The 19436-nt window shown below is 49.0% G+C and overlaps 1 protein-coding gene across 3 annotated transcripts in view; it reads right to left on the bottom strand.

Annotated features, from left to right (window-relative positions):
- Window positions 1-19436, bottom strand: part of vegfab (vascular endothelial growth factor Ab) — a 40825-nt gene that overhangs the window by 6987 nt on the left and 14402 nt on the right. Inside the window, exons 3-7 of one of the 3 annotated variants that reach the window (XM_067985176.1) lie at window positions 14653-14849; window positions 12152-12228; window positions 10659-10691; window positions 9159-9230; window positions 5489-5620 (exon numbers count right to left, since the gene is read on the bottom strand). In XM_067985176.1, coding sequence (XP_067841277.1) covers window positions 5489-5620; window positions 9159-9230; window positions 10659-10691; window positions 12152-12228; window positions 14653-14849 — 511 coding nt within the window. The remainder of the gene's footprint in view (window positions 1-5488; window positions 5621-9158; window positions 9231-10658; window positions 10692-12151; window positions 12229-14652; window positions 14850-19436) is intronic. The other 2 variants (XM_067985178.1, XM_067985177.1) reach the window with 2 other exon arrangements.

Raw genomic sequence — 19436 nt, 5'->3', positions numbered from 1 at the left:
AGTGCAGGAAGAAAAACCAGAGGCCCAAGATGTGAGGAGGCTCTGAAGGAGACAGGATCCCTTGCGTCGTCTCAGGGAGAATCCACAGATTCAGAGGTCCGTTAAGTGCCAATGGAAACACGGTGTGTCGGGAACTTAATGCTCTAATTCTAAGTGTCGAACCCGCGATGGAACGTTGCTTTGCGGTCCTTCGATTGCACGGTTTTCCGGTCTCCACAGTGCAGCTGTGGGGTGGATGTGGGGCAGCTGCTGGGCTCCTGCCCACAAATAAGGGAGGGAAGGAGGGAATAACCCAAGGGAGAACCGCACTTGCCCTGCAGCTGGGTTGAGTGCCCGCTCCCGAAGCCCAGTTTCAGAGTGACATGGGTTGTTGGGCCTCTCCTCTCTGCCAGGAATGGCACCTGGCACAGGAAGATCCAAGGAAGCAAAGAGAAGTGCCTGAGAAAGGCCCCATTGATACCTGCGCAGTCAATCTGGAATAAAGCGAGTAAAAGTGTCTTTACTCAGACCTCAACATCAGAAACATCCTTGTCTTTCTCTATTTTATCAATACTATTATGGTCAGAAGTCTTGGGAAGCTTCCTCTCTAGCTCCAAACATACCATCCTCCATCCTCTTCCTCCTTGCGGTATCCTCACTATGGTGAAATCAAGACTCATTTGTTCTGCCTCCTACTCTCTACTCATTCGTTCCCAGGATCTCGAAACTATGGAACGTAGGAGCAGTAGTATTCAGCCACCTCCAAGTCTGTTCCGCCATTCAATTAGCTGATCTGTACCTCAACTCTATTTCCCCAATTACCCTTCCTTAATCTTCCTTTCCTCCTACAACCTGCAAGCTTTTAAAAGCCAAACCCGGCATCACCTACCCACTGCTTTCTGATGTCAGGAAGCACTTCTTCACACAAAGGGTAGTGGAAATCTGGAACTCTCTCCCCCCAAACAGGCGGCTGAGGCTGGGGGTCAATTGAAAATCTCAAAACTGAGATTGATACATTTTTATTAGGAAAGGGCATTAAGGATTACAGAACCAAAGTGGGTAAGACTGTTAAGATACAGATCAGCCATGATCTAATTGAATGGCGGAACAGGCTCGAGGGGCTGAATGGCCTCCTCCTTTTCCTATGTTTCTATCTTCTCCCCTACTCTTTTAAACCAGGAAGCAGGGCCTCAGTCTCTCAATAATAATTAGCCTTGGCGATTGGCCCAGGGTTTCATCAATGATGAGCGGAAATGTCTCTCCTCTCTCTTAACGCCTGCACTCTCTCTGCCTCACCTAGCACGCTAACAGGCAGCTGGAAGGACAGACAGCAGGCTGCGCCAGGCCGAGAGAGCCCACTCCTGCGGAGTGTCGCATGCTTTTTAAAACGCAGAAAGGAAAGGAAAATGGGTGTTATCCCAGAAGCTCTGCAGGCGCAAAGTCACCCAATGACCGGTTAAACAACGTGGCCGCTGGGTGAGCGTCCTGTCTACAGTTATACGAACTTCAGGTAAAGCAATAGAGAACGCCAGGCACTTCACCATGCTGAACTACTGTTAATGTTATCGCGCACAGTAATGAATAAAGAAAGGTGTGTATTATCAGGCAGTTATACCACCGCACTCTCATTGTTATTTGTTAACCTAGGTTGGGATTGGGGTAGGGGGACAGGGAGGAGGAAGGAACGGGGCGGGGGCGGTGCCCAGTGCTGGATACCTTTATCTCCTGGTTCCTATCCTTGCCTCGACAGACAAGATAGGGAGAATTGAGACCTCACCCTTCTGTTAAGGGGAAGTTAAAGGACATTGAGCAGCCAGTGCAAAATAGTGCCTGTCTATCAAGCGGCAATTGGCAAGAACCAGCGGCCAATTGTCCAAGATAACAGATGTACATCTTAATCTGTATTAGCCCAGCATTCCAACAGAGCCACGCTGGCCAAAAAGTCTAATTCGATCTCTAATCTGTGCCCAAGTGTTATAACACCATTGCAATTTCATTATACAAGGCTGTGGGCAAAAGATGCTGCCTTATTTTGGAATTGGCATGATGTGAAGGACACTGAAGTATCAACAGGCTCTGCCAGGAAATGATGGGTCATGGCTATCACTTTGCTGTTGCATCACCACCACCTCATTGGGCCGGTTGAGTGGGCGCTACCATTGGCCTCAGTGCCTCACACGGGACAAGGCAAATATCAGGGTCCCTGCTCCTGGTGGCTATCCTGGGACCTCTTGGAGGAACGTGTGCTGCATGTGGACCTCAAGTGACGACAGGGACAGGCTCGTCCCCGTCTAGATCACGTGTGACTGGTCACCTGGGCAAGGTAACGGAGGGCGTCCTGTGCCCAAGGCACCGCCCCCTGCGTGAGTCACTTTTCATGTTTCAAAGTCTTTTTCTCGTTCCCTCCCAGCAATAATTAACACTCCTGTGGTGCTAGGCTAGACAGGAATGATTTAACTTGGGCACTCCAGCAGAGATAGACCCCCCCCTCCCCACCATCAATGACCTTTCGGAATCATGCACCGTTTTGCTCGCGTTCATTAGTAGTGTCTGTTTTTAGCAGTCGAGGTAAGAGGAACTTATGAGGGAAGGTTAAGAAGGTTTTTCATTTTTGGTGGACAGGGGACTATGAGGTAACCGTTGAAGATTGTGAAAGGGGATTGACAAACCTGACCACGCAGATTGTTGACTGTGGCAAAAGGTTCAAATACCAAGTTAAAAATTAGCCAGTCGAGAGTGAGAAATGGAATTCGGGCAGAACCTTTTCTACTGAGAGGATAACTGTGGGATGAGTTACCAAGGAAGTGAAGAGGACAAGTGGGCTCGAGAGGCAATTCTATGCTTTTCGAGGAGAGAGAAGGGATTGAGGGATCGGATAGAAGGCCGGGAGGTGGGTTTGAGATCGATTCAAAAAAATAATGGCGGGCTTGTTGGGCGAAAAAATTCTTAAGAGTTAAAGGGATAGAGGCCTTAAATCTTTCAGTGAAGAAAGCAGGTCTGACCAATGAAGCTTCCTGCCCTGCCTTGTTCAGAGGTGGTACAGTAGACAAAATCCACAGTGGGATGTAACTGCGAGTTACAAGAACTGATAGCGGACCTTCCATCAACCACAAACAATTCCAGCAGATGGTGGAGTCCTTGGAATAAGCAGGATCAATCCAACTTTCCCCTGCACTTCCTCCTCCTTCATACCACAAGTTTTAATGTGCCCACAAGTGCCACACAAGAGTGTGCCACAGCCTGGCACTGTTAAATGGATTGAAACTCTCCCTCCCTCCTGCCCCCTTGGCACTATACCCATGAGTGGGCAGTTTAATAATAAATATGAAAAGTTTTTTTTTTGGAGGGGGTTAGGGGACCCTGACATTAATGTTGCTTTAAACATTTGGTACTGGGGCACACAACAACAACTTGCATTTATATAGCGCCTTTACCGTAGAAAAACGTCCCAAGGCGCTTCACAGGAGCGCAATCAGACAAAAATCAACATCGACATTACAATCACTTATGGGAGGAGTACGAGCACAAGGGAGATTTAGATCTTGTTTTTTTGACCATATTAAAATAAACAGATCAGTCGCTCCCAAAAGCAAGTGCAGACGCCTCATCTGTTCAAGTAACAAGGTGGCTCTTTTGGTTGGGCAAGAGGGCAACTAGCCGATTATTCACCAATAACACACACCTCTTTGTATTCATTACTGTCGTTGTTAGACAATGCCACCTGGCGTCATGCCAGCTGAAGGGGAAGAAAGGGGGGCAGAGGTTGGCCACGTTAAGCATCGCCCACCTCCAGGATAAGACGCGGCATTATATAACATTTGTCATCCACCACAGAACATCAATCAAATGAGACATAATAGAAGAACGACAATGTTAATACCTTCTGATGTAAGACAGCTGCCATGCAGATAATACATTTCAGAGCAAACTGAGGCCATCGTTTCTTATTATATGGGTTTCGTATCTCAATGAGGAAGAACGAATTTTCATTCGGAAAACTCGTCCTAGATCAAGAAGATCCAAGCATTTCGCCCATGTGATAAGATATTTATTACAGACCCATTTTCATTCACAGACACCTAATATTGTGACGTTGCATCCATCTGAACTGAACTGGGGGTTGACGGGGGACCTTTTAGGATAATGCGCACCTGTTCTTTTGGTGGCGACGTTTTTTTGTCCCCCTCCTTGTTTTCAGAAATCAATTGCTAAATTGTTCTGGACAAACTGAGAGTCTTAATTTTGACCACCTCAGCCACTTATATATGGGAAGACCCTTTGACCTGTAAGTCAGGAGTTTTGGAAGAGGAGAGGAGGGGAAGGGAGGAGAGAGCAGGGAAGGAGAGGAGAGGAGGGGAGAAAGGGGAAGGAAGGAGAGAAGAGGAAGGGAGGGGATGGAAGAAGAGGAGGGGAAGGGGGGGCAAGGAAGGAGAGGAGAGGGAGGGAGGGAGGAGAGGGAGGGAGGGAGGAGAGGGGGGAGAGAAGGAGAGGTGAGGAGAGGAAGGGGAGGGAAGGAGAGAAGAGGAAGGGAGGGGACGGAAGAAGAGAAGGGGAAGGGGAAGCAAGGAAGGAGAGGAGAGGAGAGGGGCGAGGAGAGGGGAGGGGAGGGGAGAGAAGGAGAGGGGAGGGGAGGGGAGGGAAGGAGAGGTGAGGGGAGTGGAGAGAAGGAGAGGTGAGGGGAGTGAAGAGGAGAGGTGGGGGAATGGAGAGATGGAGAGGAGAGGAGAGGGAGGGAGGGAGGGGAGAGAAGGAGAGGAGAGAAGAGGGAGGGAGGGGAGAGAAGAGGGAGGGAGGGGAGAGGAGAGGAAGGGAGGGGAGAGGAGAGGAGAGGGAGGAAGGGGAGAGAAGGAGAGGAGAGGAAGGGAGGGAAGGGAAGGAGAGGAGAGGAGAGGGGAGGGGAGGGGAGGGGAGGGGAAGGGAGGTTATGTTACTGCTGCATCTTCTTTTTAGGCAGCATCTGTTTTTATCTCGGACAGTCCCAGGCTGCCAGTTGTTGGAGCAGAGTGAGACTGGGTGTGAGGAGAGACCAGGTAAGGATGTTACCTGGCTGGGATGAGAACCCAACAGTCCAGTGAGTTCCTTTGAAATTTCCAGCAGTAAACTGGGCATGGGAAGAATATTTTAAAGTCCATTTGTTTTGGTGCCTCATGGTATTAGTTATTGAGTTTTAAAATGGATTTTAATCAGCAGCAAGGCAAACCTACGAACTCAAGCCACCTCCCTGCCCAGTACTGGACTTGACCATGGGTGGTGACCCCTTACTTTTCCTGACCCCTGTCCAGTGTTGGACTTGGCAGCGGGCGGTGACCCCTGTTTGGGTTTGAGGAAATAGCCGAAGAACACACCGTTGCAGCCCTACTCTGAGACTGTACGGGCCTCACGGACAATGGGTATGTAATAAGGTACGCCTGGCCCCCCAACAGAACCGCGGTAACAGAGCACACAGCATAGACACTGTCAAAAGTTACAAAATAAAATAAAGCATGAAGCAAGCTTTTTTCTGACGAACCTGCAACTGCGTTCATTTAACTCAAGCCTCTTTGACTTGCAACGTAAATGTGTGAATTTACACGAACATTTACAGGTCTCTGGATCCTGTACATACAAGTGCTTTCTCTTCTCTGAGCAAGGCTCACAGTGACTGCAAAAAGGTAACAGAAAAGATCTCTAAATCTACGGCACGTCAGCAAAGGAACATTTAGACATGCAAATCCCGCAATCAAGGTGCTCGCTCTCTTGTTCAGCGCAAAACCTGATCTGTCCGCTGTAGTAAGGGTGGGGGAGAAGGGGAGATAGATGGAGAGAAAGGAAGAGATCATTTATGTCTGGAATATTTCTTCCCGTTTTTCTATGCTGGAACATACTTTTCCAAACAATTACAGACTGCACCAGGCGTATTCATTTAAAGAGAAATTGCTTGTTAGACCAAATCATTTCATCCTCTCTCTCCACATCTCCTTTTCTCTCTGTCACATTCTGTCTCTCACTGTCTTTTTGCTCCTGTCTCTCTCCTGCTCTCACTGTCCCTTTTTGTCTCTCTTTCTCTTTGTCTGTCTTGTCTTTTTTTTCCCCCTGTCTCAGTCTTTCTTCTCTCACAGTCTGACTCTCAGCCCTCTCTCCCATGCTCCGTGCCTGTCCCCTGATTCAGTGGAGGGGCTTTTAATCCCAACTTCTGCAGTTACACCGTTACACAATTAAATCAAATCAACCCCCTCGCCCCTCAAAAAAATGACGCTGTTCATAAGTGATTATGTTTTTGTTGGGGATAAACAATTTCATGGGGCTTTGCTTAAATCATTATTCTCACTTGCACTAATCCAGCACAACGTGAGTTCAAATCCCACTATGGGCGGTTTGAGAATTTGAATTTAGTTTAGAAAAAAAATCTGGAAATAAAAAGCTGGTACCAGTAAAAGTGACCCTTGAAGCTGTTGGATTGTGGTTAAAAACCCAACTGGTTCACTAATGTCCTTTAGGGAAGGAAACCTGCCGTCCTTACCCCGGTCTGGACCTATATGTGACTCCAGTCCTACACCAACTGCCCTCTGAGGTGGTCTGGGAAGCCGTTCAGTTGTATCAAACCAAGAAGAAGGCTCACCACCACCTTCTCAGGGATGGGTGATAAATGCCGGCCTTGACATCCCGAGAATGCATAATAATATTTTTAAAAAATGAATCCCACTCCCATTTTTTGATGCGACTTCATCTAAACATGATGTCTTCCCTCAGGTCAGTAGTTTTGAAGCTTAGAAGCTTTTCGAAGCACGAGAGACAAAGGCCGACTGAGAGACAAGTGGGGGATTAGGAGGCAGTTCATCTGAACTCCATTCCTTTCAAATCAGCATCCTGGCCTTGGAATAGTTCCTTATCTCCGCTCAAAGGCAAAACGAGATCAGCAGCCCCCCACACACATCGGAAATTGTGACACATTACAGGGAGCACTTCCACGAGTGCGAAAGACCCGATAAAGTCACGAGCGTTGTGTAAGACGTGAGCGATTCACACTCGGTCTTCCGCCGGGGTGACAACGGCTCCCGCAACACCCCACCGTTCAACTCATTCAGTGGAAGTTGTGCCCTTAAGATGTACGTGGCATGGTGAGGAACATTATTTTCTTAAAGGGGAGAGACTAGGAGCCGTGGAGGAGCAGAAGGATTTGGGGGTCCATGTGCAGAAAATTATTAAAAAGTTGGTGCACAGGTAATGGAACGTTTGCCCTTTATCTCAAAGGGGCTGGAAATCAAAAGCCAGACCTCATCTGGAGTACTGTGTTCAGTTTTGGGCACTGAACCTCAGGAAAGGTGTATTGGCCTTGGAGGGGGTACAGCGCAGATCTATCAGAATGAAACCAGGGCTTAAAGGGTTAAATTATGAGGACAGGTCGCGTGAATTTGATTTGTATTTCCTTGAGTTTAGATGGTTGACGGGTGATCAAATCGAGGATTTGATAGGGTAAATACAGAGAAGCTATTTCCTCTGGTGGGGGAATCCAGAACAAGAGGGCATAACCTTAAAATTATAGATAGTCCGTTCAGGAGTGAAATCAGGAAGCTCTTTCTCACTACAAAGGGCAGTGGAAATCTGGAACTCTGTCCCCCCCAAAAGGCAATGGACGCTGGGGGACAATTGAAATTTTCAAGACTGAGATCGATAGATCTTTGTTGGGTAAGGGTATCGAGCAATATGGAGCAAAGGCGGGAAAATGGTGTTGAGCTACAGATCAGCCATGATCGAATTGAATGGCAGAACAGGCTTGAGGGGCTGAATGGCCTACCCCTGTTCCTATATAACATGAAGCAACTTTCCCGCCAGCTACGAACCACATTCCTGAGGTGATTCAGTGTCACCAGAAACCCACAGAATAAAATTAATATCCATTATTCCAAAAAAAAATCACAACAGATAAATTGATTTGAGACACTCATTACTTCAGCGGCTAGACTAAGCAAAACAAATAAAGCAGAATTGCACATTGAGCCCACTTTGTGACTATTAGCTGGGTACTTTCGAAAGCTCCTTTCAGATAGCGATATATCAAAAAAAAGCAATGTTCGCCACATATTTGGAAGTTCCTCCTTCAAGTAAAATGTTCTGGAGGAGGGGGCAGAACAGTTCAGTTTCAGTTATTGTGCCCTTATTTTTTGCCTGTGAACAATTGCAACCCCCCAAAACAAGTAAGATTAAAGAAACTGATTTAAAAAGAATAAATAAATAAACGGCAAAAATTATGTCGGTGTCAAGCCACAGTTGAGGAACCAGTGGCGACTGGAAGAGAATGTGTAAGTGGGAGCCAACTTCAAAGTGTAAGTGGATTGGTGTCCAAGATGGCTGCCAACTGAGGCCCAAGAAATGTTTAAAGGCTTAACCTTTCCAGAATAAATTATCACCAATTATATTCAATGAAACATCAGTGATGTTCTTCGATTTGGGCACAAACTGCTGAAACATCGCTGGTCTTACTCAACATTCCAGTATCTCTGTGCTAAAATTGTCCTATTGACAGCAATTTGGGCCAATTCCACCGTATTTAAATGAGAAGATGACCACTAATCTGGAATGGTTGGGCATGTGGCTGAAGGGGATCGACGTGGAGCAGCAGGATCAAAATTCCCAGCAGGCGGTTGGGACGCCAAGCGAAGACAAGCAGCGGGTCGAAGGTGGTTGCCGTGGTGGCCATTATCGCAAACGACCAGGTGGTCATCTCCAGCTTGACCTCCTGGAACTCGAGGTGGGAAAATGAACAGGGTGGCGAGTTATTCTTGGCGGCTTTGCTGTCGGCTCCTGTCAACAGTTGGCCAATGAGCGCTCGGTGTTAGTGGTGGCACCAAGACACAGCAAACCCAGTGAAGGATGCATTGACTAACATCACACCGTGATTAGTAAATGATTGGTCGCACAAGCCAGCCATGCCTTCCACCGTGAGCAGAGATCGTTTCCCGCAGCCCTGGCCTGCGTACAAACCAAGACCGATGAGAATTATTACAAAGTGCGGTAAATTTTCATGCCAAATTAAGTTGCAGCTTCCCTCTCCCAGTCACCATTTCCAATCTCCCCCCTGACTTCCCCCCCCTTGCCATTGTCACCCTCTCGCCCAGCCCCTTAAAATTAATAATCAGCTCCAGAGAGAATTATTCAGGCCAGGCATGGAACGTTGAATGGGAAAGCGAAGACTGACGTACGGCCTGCATTGTTTCACTCTGTTTTTCTTTTTCCTTCGTTTTTGACCCTTTCCTTTCCCTTTCTTCGGCTTGCTGTGAAAAGAGCACAGTTCTACAGTTTAGCAAAAGATCCCCGGAGGTGACCAGCAGGGGCAGGTGGGAGAGAGGGGGCGGCGGGAGAGGGGAGGGGCATTGTTGGGAGGATTGGAGATGGGAAGCCCAGCTACTCTGGATTCGGACAACCTCCCCCAACCTGACGAAGGAGCAAAGCTCCGAAAGCTTGTGATTTCAAATAAAGCTGTTGGACTATAACCTGGCGTTGTACGACTCCGTACATTTTTTTTAAGCAGGACTCTCTCTACTTTGCCCCCCTTTTAGATTACATTGTAGTACTGAGCTGCACTGTCGGAGCTGCCGTCTTTCGGACAAGACGTTAAACCGAGGCCCCGTCTGCCCTCTCAGTTGGATGTAAAAGATCACACGGCACCATTTCGAAGAAAAGCAGGAGAGTTCTCCCCGGTGTCCAGGCCAATATTTATCCCTCAGCCAACAACTAAAACTGGCCATTTATCTCATTGCTGTTTGTGGGACCTTGCTGAGTCAAAATTGGCTGCATTACACTCTGCCGTGGAGGGATTTGAACTCACATCCTCTGGATTGACTAGTCCAGTAACATGAACATGACATAACCGTACCCGTATATGACCTTATTGCAAAATAGCCCATCTGGTGTTATGTTTGCTTAAGGGTTGCTGGCTACACTGTTAAACACACAATGGAAAATTCTGTCCTCTCACAATATATAGAGTTACAATAAAAACTTCCTGTTTTTAACACTCCCCAGGCAAAAACCAAATAAGCCAACTGATTTTGGTCAAAAGCACATGGCACTAATGATGCACTGAACCCCAACAGCCAATTAAATCCTTTTGGGGAGGTTAGCAGCAAAGCAGTGTGGGTTCATTTCTAAGTAATCTGTATTGAGGAGGAATCAACCTTGCAGCCTCTGAGGAGGGAGGGGAGGGGAGGGAGGGGAGGGGAGGGGAGGGAGTGGTGGGGGAGGGAGGGGAACATCCCGGACAAGCCTCACCTCAATTTTATTCCGATGACATTGTGAGCGTGCAATGCAATGGGCTTCCCAATATGGATGGCATTGCTGTATTGCAAATCCTTTAACTTCTTTTAGGGGAGGGTTAGCGAGGAGGAGGAGGAGGGGGGGGTTGCAGGGAGTGGCCTTACACCTTTAGGAATGTCTTGCAGACGTTCAGAACATTCGATGGAAAGCATTTTTCTAATTCTCTGGGCCCCTGCGACGCCATTACCAGAATTCGTCCATGCCACCTTCACTGCCACATTGGAGGGCTGAATAGATACATTTTGCCAATGAACTGTAAATAATTTCCAACACTCTCCAGCCATGAGGTAAGTAAAAAGCACACAAAATAGGGTCTCAATGATTCTTTGTTTTGCTTTTTCTTTCAAACTATGCTCAGATGATTTCTATTTTTTTACATTTCTTACCTTTTTTGTGTCTCTTTGCTTTCTTTCTTTGGTCTGTGGGATCAAGCAAAAGAAAAATACTAAATATCTTGTTTCCACTGGGACCGGGTGATACAGTGGGTCACACACTGTCCTTTCCCCTCTGGGACCGGGTGATACAGTGGATCACACACTGTCCTTTCCCCTCTGGGACCGGGTGATACAGTGGATCACACACTGTCCTTTCCCCTCTGGGACCGGGTGATACAGTGGGTCACACACTGTCCTTTCCCCTCTGGGACCGGGTGATACAGTGGATCACACACTGTCCTTTCCCCTCTGGGACCGGGTGATACAGTGGGTTACACACTGTCCTTTCCCCTCTGGGACCGGGTGATATAGTGGGTCACACACTGTCCTTTCCCCTCTGGGACCGGGTGATACAGTGGGTCACACACTGTCCTTTCCCCTGTGGGACCGGGTGATACAGTGGGTCACACACTGTCCTTTCCCCTCTGGGACCGGGTGATACAGTGGGTCACACACTGTCCTTTCCCCTGTGGGACCGGGTGATACAGTGGGTCACACACTGTCCTTTCCCCTCTGGGACCGGGTGATACAGTGGGTCACACACTGTCCTTTCCCCTCTGGGACCGGGCGATACAGTGGGTCACACACTGTCCTTTCCCCTCTGGGACCGGGTGATACAGTGGGTCACACACTGTCCTTTCCCCTCTGGGACCGGGTGATACAGTGGGTCACACACTGTCCTTTCCCCTCTGGGACCGGGTGATACTGTGGGTCACACACTGTCCTTTCCCCCCTGGGACCGGGTGATACAGTGGGTCACACACTGTCCTTTCCCCTCTGGGACCGGGTGATACAGTGGGTCACACAGTGTCCTTTCCCCTCTGGGACCGGGTGATACAGTGGGTCACACACTGTCCTTTCCCCTCTGGGACCGGGTGGTACAGTGGGTCACACACTGTCCTTTCCCCTCTGGGACCGGGCGATATAGTGGGTCACACACTGTCCTTTCCCCTCTGGGACCGGATTGAAAGTCTCCTTTCTCTGCTGGCTTTGAAATGGGATTAAAGCTGCCTCAATTCCTACTAAACTGACACTAAATTGGAACTCTTTCTCGGACAGAGTGGGAAATGGAAATGTCTCACTGAGGCAGTGAGGAGCACTCTCCTGCTGCTGGTATGAAGGCAGTACAGACAAAGCTCTCCTCCCTCATTTGACTCGTCCAATACTTGATGGGAGCAAGAAACGAGTTGGAAGGGCAGACTGGAACAACTGTCATTAGAGTGGCGAACACGGCAGCCATTTTACTCCAGCCACATCCCAAAACACACGACAATGAGGTGAATGACCAGCGTTTGGTTGCAGGGGCTCTGTGAATAGTGCCATGGGATCTTTTTGTGCCCACCCGAGCGGGCAGTCAGGACCTCGGTTTAACGTCTCACCCAAAGGGTGGCATTGTTCCCTTTCCCTGTGCAGTTGAATGAGGTGAACATAAAAGATTCTCTCACCTGCAGATACATTTACTGTGCTGTACAAAGTGCATCAGTGTTAAATGCTCCCCGTGGTGGGGCTTGATTTTCATTATCTAAAGAGAAGAAATAACAAGTACACATTAGTAACAGGTTAATGAGTTAATCCCGGATGAGACTCCCTTCCCCATTAAAATAAATAGTGTCACTTCCTCCCGGTCCTCTTTCACCCGACAGTGATTAATAAGAACAGGAAAAGGCTATTCGGCCCATCGAGTTGTCGCTGGGTCACAATCCTGGAATTCCCTCCCCAAAAACACCGTGGAAGCACCATCACCACAAGGACTGTACGGGTTCAAGGAGAAGGTCAACCACCACCTTCTCAGGGCAACTAGGGATGGGCGATAAATGCCAGCCTTACTGGCGCTACCCACATCTGAAGAACAAAAAACATTCTAGCAGGGTGTCACTATACGTGCCCAGGTAGCGCTGAGTGTCGCTGATTAGGCCCCAGCTGGAGTATTGTGTCCAATTCTGGGCACTACATCTTGGGAAGGATGTCAAGGCCTTGGAGAGGGTGCAGAGGAGATTTACTAGAATGGTACCAGGGCTGAGGGACTTCAGTTATGTGGAGAGACTGGAGAAACTGGGATTAGAACAGAGAAGGTTAAGGGGAGATTTAATAGAGGTGTTCAAAATCATGAAGGGTTTTGATAGAGTAAATAAGGAGAAACTGTTTCCAGTGGCAGGAGGGTCGGTAACCAGAGGACACAGATTTAAGGTAATTGACAAAAGAACCAGAGGGGAGATGAGGAGAATTTTTTTTACGCAGCGAGTTGTTATGATCTGGAATTCACTGCCTGAAAGGGCGGTGGAAGCAGATTCAATCGTAACTTTCAAAAGGGAATTGGATAAATACTTGAAGGGGCAAAATTTGCAGGGGAATGGGGAAAGAGCAGGGGGAGTGGGACTAATTGGATACTCTTTCAAAGAGCCGGCACAGGAACGATGGGCCGAATGGCCTCCTTCTGCGCTGTAAGGGTTCTATGATTCTCTTCAGTGAACGGAAGCAGGAATCTTGGCTGATCTCCCCCTCCCTTAGCCTAGAGCAGGCAAGGTCAATTGTGGCACTCTATTATCACCCAGCAGATGAGAGGATTAACTTTTATAGTCTGATTTCTATAATACAGCACTTCAAAAGTACCTCATTGGCTGTCAAGCATTTTGGGAAGTCCTGAGATCTATATATCTATGTATTTATATATATAGAGAGAGAGGGAAAGAGAGCTTCTGTCACACTTCGAAATCTAAAAGTTTAAATAGAGGGGCAACCATTTTGTGCTGATGTTAATTGGTGTCGACGAGGTCGTTTGCTGATTGACCTGGAGCCAGAAAGTTCTAAGCCACCTGGCGATGGGCAAACTTCCCTCGCTGACAGCAATTGACCTGCAATTGACCTTGAGGCCTATTTCAATCACTTCCCCACTGGGAGCGATCTTAAAGCGACATGCTAGGTCAGCAGCTCAACGTCGCAGATGTGCTCCAGGCCCCAGATTGGCCGCGAGGAGCAACGCCACGGGAGGTTGGCTACCAGATATCAAACCACGGAGCAACCTTGGATAGAAACTCTCGCACAGGAGGAGGCCAGCTGGCCCATCCTTCCAGGATAACACCACCCCCGCTCCCCTCACCCCCCACCATTAAACCACGCACCAATGCACCTTAGTTCAACTTCACCTTCAGAGGACAGCTTCTCCGACAGCGCAGCACTCCCCCCGTACTGCCCTGAAAGAGTCAGCATGGATGATGTGCTCCACTGCCTTAAACATCCACTCCCTCCATCGCTGGTACACCGTGGCTGCAGTTTGTACTATCTACAGGACGCACTGCAGCACCTCCCAAACCCACAACCTAGAAGGACAAGGGCAGCAGGTGCCTGGGAACACCATCACCTCCAGGTTCCCCTCCAAGTCACACACCATTCTGACTTGGACCTATGTCGGCCGTTCTATCATCGTCACTGGGTCAAAATCCTGGAACTCCCTTCCTAACAGCACTGTGGGAGAACCTTCACCACATGGAGTGCAGCAGTTCAAGAAGGCGGCTCACCACCATCTTCTCAAGGGTAATTAGGGAACGTAGGAGCATAAGAACATAAGAAATAGGAGCAGGAGTAGGTCATATGGTCCCTCAAGCCTGCTCGGCCATTCAATAAGATCATGGCTGATCTTCTATCTCAACTCCACTTTCCTGCCTGAACCCCATAATCCCTTGATTCCTTTAGAGGCCAAAAATCTATCGATCTCAGCCTTGAACATACTCAACGACTGAGCATCCATAGCCCTCTGGGGTAATGGGCAACGAATGGCTGGCCTTGCCAGCGACACCCACATTCCGAGAACGAATACAACAAAAGTCCTGGAGTGGGCGGCTTAAGCACGCAACCTTCACGACCGGGAGGCGAGAGTGGTGTCACTGAGCCAAATCGCATTGGGGTGATCGTGCCCGCTTTCCCTCCAAGTACTGAAGCCTGATTTTACCTCCATCGTCACGTTATGCACTTCCGTGGGAACGCACTCTAAGCTTTCATCGTTGCAGCAGCCGCCACACCTCATTAGCGGCACGCAGGAAGGCTTAAAGATGTACTCCACTTCGTCCGGGTGCTCCTGTAAGATGTCTATTAGTGTTTCTATTGGCCTGCAGTAGCTCTTGTTCCACACCTCCATGAACTTTATCACTGAAACGGAAGAAAAAAAAAACAAGACCGTTAACGAAAAAAAAGAAACAAAGAACTCTGCTCAAAGTCCTAGAGAGTGTGAAATCAGATCGCGGGTCGTTTCCCATCCTCATACAGCCTCCCCACGGCCCCAGTGATGTTAAACCCAGCGCTGTGGTCCTGGGTTCGATCTTTAATGGGGAAGAGCTGACGCCTGGCCAGAGTGCCCTCACAGGCCAAGGGGTGCTCCAGTCCCTTGTCCAAGTGGTCATTCGGGCGTGCCTGCTCAGATAATGCCAACAGCTTTACTGTCAAGCCCAATCCCGTCCTCACTTGAAATCCATATGTGGTTTTCAGGAGTAGGGAGGAGCGGGGACGTGGTTGTGTCAGGGGGCCACTAGATAGTCCCATTCTCCCATCACCCCTGTGCTCGCTGACCTACATTGGCTCCCGGTCCGGCAATGCCTCGATTTTAAAATTCCCATCCTTGTATTTCAAATCCCTCCATGGCCTTGCCCCCTCCCTATCTCTGTAACCTCCTCCAGCCCTACAACCCTCCGAGATCTCTGCCCTCCTCCGATTCTGGCCTCCCCGATTTTAATCGCTCCACCATTGGAGTGTGTGCTGTGCCTTCACAGTCAGTTCAAAGTGAAATCAGTTTGACAGAAGAGTATGGGGGGGTGGGGCGGGGTGTTGGGGGAAACTGCGGAAAGAAAAATCCCTCCAGACATCGCGTTACAAATCCCTGGATTAGTTCGCACCATTCTTGAGCGTTGTTCCACAAAACTGGAATAGTTACGGGGTGTGATTTCACCGTCTCCACCATTATAATTTTCCACACTGATCGTGTTGACTGTATCTGTCACCACCGCTCAGCTGTGATCGAGGAAGCTGTCTAACCTGCACAGTGATTCTGTTTGACTCGAGACGGTACACTGGCTGGTGTGCTGGTGGAGATTAGACAGAGGCGCGTGCCTGATAAGAGTGCCGATTAGCCTGATAGCTAAAGGCTTGATATCGGCTCATGCCGACTCACAGGCTCGCGGCCCTCTTTCTTGTTTGCCGGGGTTACTAGGGAGATTGGAACGGCCGATTGTGAACAATCTCTTTTGGAGAGAGAGAGGCGCGATTGCCGAGAGGTAAAACTGCGTATTACGGAAAGAGCAGCCTTCTTTTATTCTGCTCGGCGCTGAGATGTTAACCCAGGGCCGCCCCAGGGCCTCCTCAGACTCCGGCTGTGTAGCCTTATGCCACCTGGTTGCCATGGTGCCGAAATCGGCCTGGTTTGCACCGCGAGGCGGATGCTGCGACCCCCACCGCCCCCACCACCCCTGCCGACCATGGACTGTCCCTGACCTCGGCGGCTAAAACAAAACACCAGCGCCGGCAGCAACCAGTCACCTTTGTCGTCAGGGGGTGTTTCGCCCTGGAAGCAGATATTGAAACTACTTCCTGAGGGACTATCACCCACTATATAAACAACAACAACAACAACTTGCATTTATATAGCATCTTTAGCATAGCAAAACGTCCCAAGGCGCATCACAGGAGCGATTATCAAACAAAATTTGACATTGAGCCACATAGGGAGATATTAGGACAGGTGACCAAAAGCTTGGTCAAAGAGATAGGTTTTAAGAAGGGTCTTAAAGGCGGAGAGAGAGAGGTAGAGAGGCGGAGAGGTTTAGGGAGGGAATTCCAGAGGTTAGGGTCTAGGCAGCTGAAGGCATAGCCACCAATGGTGGGGTGATGAAAATTGGGGATGCTTAAGTGGCCAGAATTGGAGGAGCGCAGAGATCTCGGAGGGTTGTAGGGCTGGAGGAGGTTACAGAGATAGGGAGGGGCGAGGCCGTGGAGGGATTTGAAAACAAGGATGAGAGTTTTAAAATCGAGGCGTTGCCGGACTGGGAGCCAATATAGGTCAGCGAGCACAGGGGTGATGGGAGAACGGGACTTGGTACGAGTTAGGATACGGGCAGCAGAGTTTCGGATGAGCTCAAATTTAAGGAGGGTGCAAGGTGGGAGGCCGGCCAGGAGAGCATTGGAATAGTCGATTCTATAGGTGACCCTCTATGAGGGTTTCAGCAGCAGATGAGCTGGTGCAGGGGCGGAGACGGGAGATGTTACGGAGATGGAAGTAGGCGGTCTTGGTGTTGGAACGGATATGGGGTTGGAAGCTCATCTCAGGGTCAAATAGGACGCCAAGGTTGCAATCAGTCTGATTCAGCCTCAAACAGTGGCCAGGGAGAGGGATAGAGTCGGTGATTAGGGAATGGAGTTTGTGGTCGGGACTGAGGACAATGGCTTCGGTCTTCCCAATAATTAGTTGGGGGAAATTTCTGCTCATCCAGCACTGGATGTCGGACATGCAGCTTGACAAATCAAAAGCAGTGGAGGGGTCGAGAGAGGTGGTGGCGAGATAGATATGCAGTAAGGTTATAGCATATCATATACACAGCACATGATTATAGAATATAATATATACATTGAATTGCACTAGAGATACCTCCTGACATCACTGTCTTCACCCCCGCCCCCACAAAATGGTTAAATCCACCCAGTGCTAATGTTAATTAGACAATCAGGCCCAAAATGGCTGCTCTGTGCCTGTTTCAAAGTATAAACGACATTGGAGGATTGAGAGACACTGGTAAGTGTGCAGATATGTCCCTTTCAGTGCTACCAATGGTCCATGAGGTAAATTGGGTCCCGTCTTTAAGTGGCGGTTCACTGTGATTCACAAAGGGTAAGGCGTTCCCCATATCCCTTGCACAGTCACCTTCATTCGATATCACGTCATTAGCAACGGTTCATTTAGCATTCAAACGCACAGCACGACTGGCTCACAGAGCACTGCCATCCACCGACCGTCACACTGCCTTAACTAGGACACCTTCACTGACACCAGAAACAACACTGAGATCGAGGCCAAAGGGTACCTCTAGTGCTATGGTGCTGGCATTCCGCCTTATTGACAATGTACAGACCACAATTTGGTTCTTCCAGATTGCGGAGGCGGGGGGGGGGATGGAACGAGCTGCAGAAAATGTTTCTGTTTTAGTGAAAGCTGACTTGGTCAGGTGGGCTTTGCGTACCGAATGGTTGACGGTTGATGCCACAGTGGTGTGGCAATGCCCTCCAACCATGGGTGAAGGTGACAGTAGGTGATACCAAAGTAAACCAGCTCGTACTGCCAGACCCTAGGAAGAGTAGGTCGCCACCTCCCAAAGTCACAAATCGAACAGTTTCTTCCTACGCCACTACTCCCCAAGTGAATTATTAGATTCGAGCCTGAAAATTTGCAATCGGCAACAAGTGCCTTGACCTCTGGCTGACCTCGGCGGTTCATAAGTAGCTGCGGTTCCCTTGATTTGCGATTTAGAGCAGTTGGGCTCAAAAGGGCCAAACCGGGTTACCAGCTAAACATGGCAACCGTGCTCCACAGCAAAGGCTACCAATCAGCAATGCCACTTCAGACGTCACACTTCAAACTTGTCACACTTTGCTCTGGGTGCAAAGCGACCATTCATGCTTTTCTTTTTGTCTCTGACCTTGGGATTTACAAGCAACTGCCAACCTATAGAGCAAGAATTAGCCTCCAATTGATCTCAAGATGAATCTTAGAGCGATTACTGACTTTGGGATGCCCGTAATCACAGCAATTAGACAAAGGGACATGGCTTCACCTTAGCAGCAGTGCACCTTGTGTTACATGTGCTCATTTAAAATTCATTCTCTGGATGTGGGCATCGCTGGCAAGGCTGGCATTTATTGCCCATCTCTAGTCGCCCTGAGAAGGTGGTGGTGGGCCATCTTCTTGATCTGCTGTAATGGTTTTTTGGTACATCTGAGTGGGTTGCTAGGCCACTTCAGAGGGCAGTTAAGAGTCAACCACATTGGTGTGGGGACTGGAGTCACACACAGGCCAAACCGAGTAAGGACGGCAGGTTTACTTTCCCTAAAGGAAGGTGTGGCTCAGTGGGTAGCACTCTTGCCTCCAAGTCAGAAGGTTGTAGGTTCAAGTCCCACTCCCACTCAACATTAGCACAAAATCTAGGTGACACTCCAGTGTAGAACTGAGGCAGTGCTGCACTGTTGGAGGTGCCGTCTTTCAGACGAGAAGTTAAACTGAGGCCCTGTCTGCCCTCTGAGGTAGAATGTAAAATGTCCCATGGCACTATTCAAAGAAAAACAGGGGAGTTCTCCCCAGACTCCTGGGCCGATATTTATCCCTCAACCCAACATCACTAAAACTGATCATTTATCTCATTGCTGTTTGTGGGATCTTGCTGTGCATGAATTGGCTGCTGCGTTTCCGACATTACAACAGTGACTACACTTCAAAAAGTACTTAATTGGGTGTAAAGCGCTTTGGGACATCCTGAGGTCGTGAAAGGCGCTATAGAAATGCAAGGACTTCTTTTCTTTCTTGTTACCTGTCACCCCGTCGTGCCTGCAGTTTCACACTTCTACCACTAGACGGAGATTGCTCGAGCTCCAGATGTGGCTCATCCTCCCCACAACCTGCACCCACAGCATCGCCAATGCAACTCTGAAGGTGAGGGTTGGAATTCGCTTTGCCCCGACTTTCCACGGGCAACGCCAGTG

The sequence above is a fragment of the Heptranchias perlo genome, chromosome 5 (genome assembly GCF_035084215.1).
Source record: "Heptranchias perlo isolate sHepPer1 chromosome 5, sHepPer1.hap1, whole genome shotgun sequence".
Lineage (NCBI taxonomy): Eukaryota > Metazoa > Chordata > Chondrichthyes > Hexanchiformes > Hexanchidae > Heptranchias > Heptranchias perlo.
Note: the sequence above shows the minus strand (reverse complement) of the source record. Positions and strands in the feature narration are given on the sequence as shown.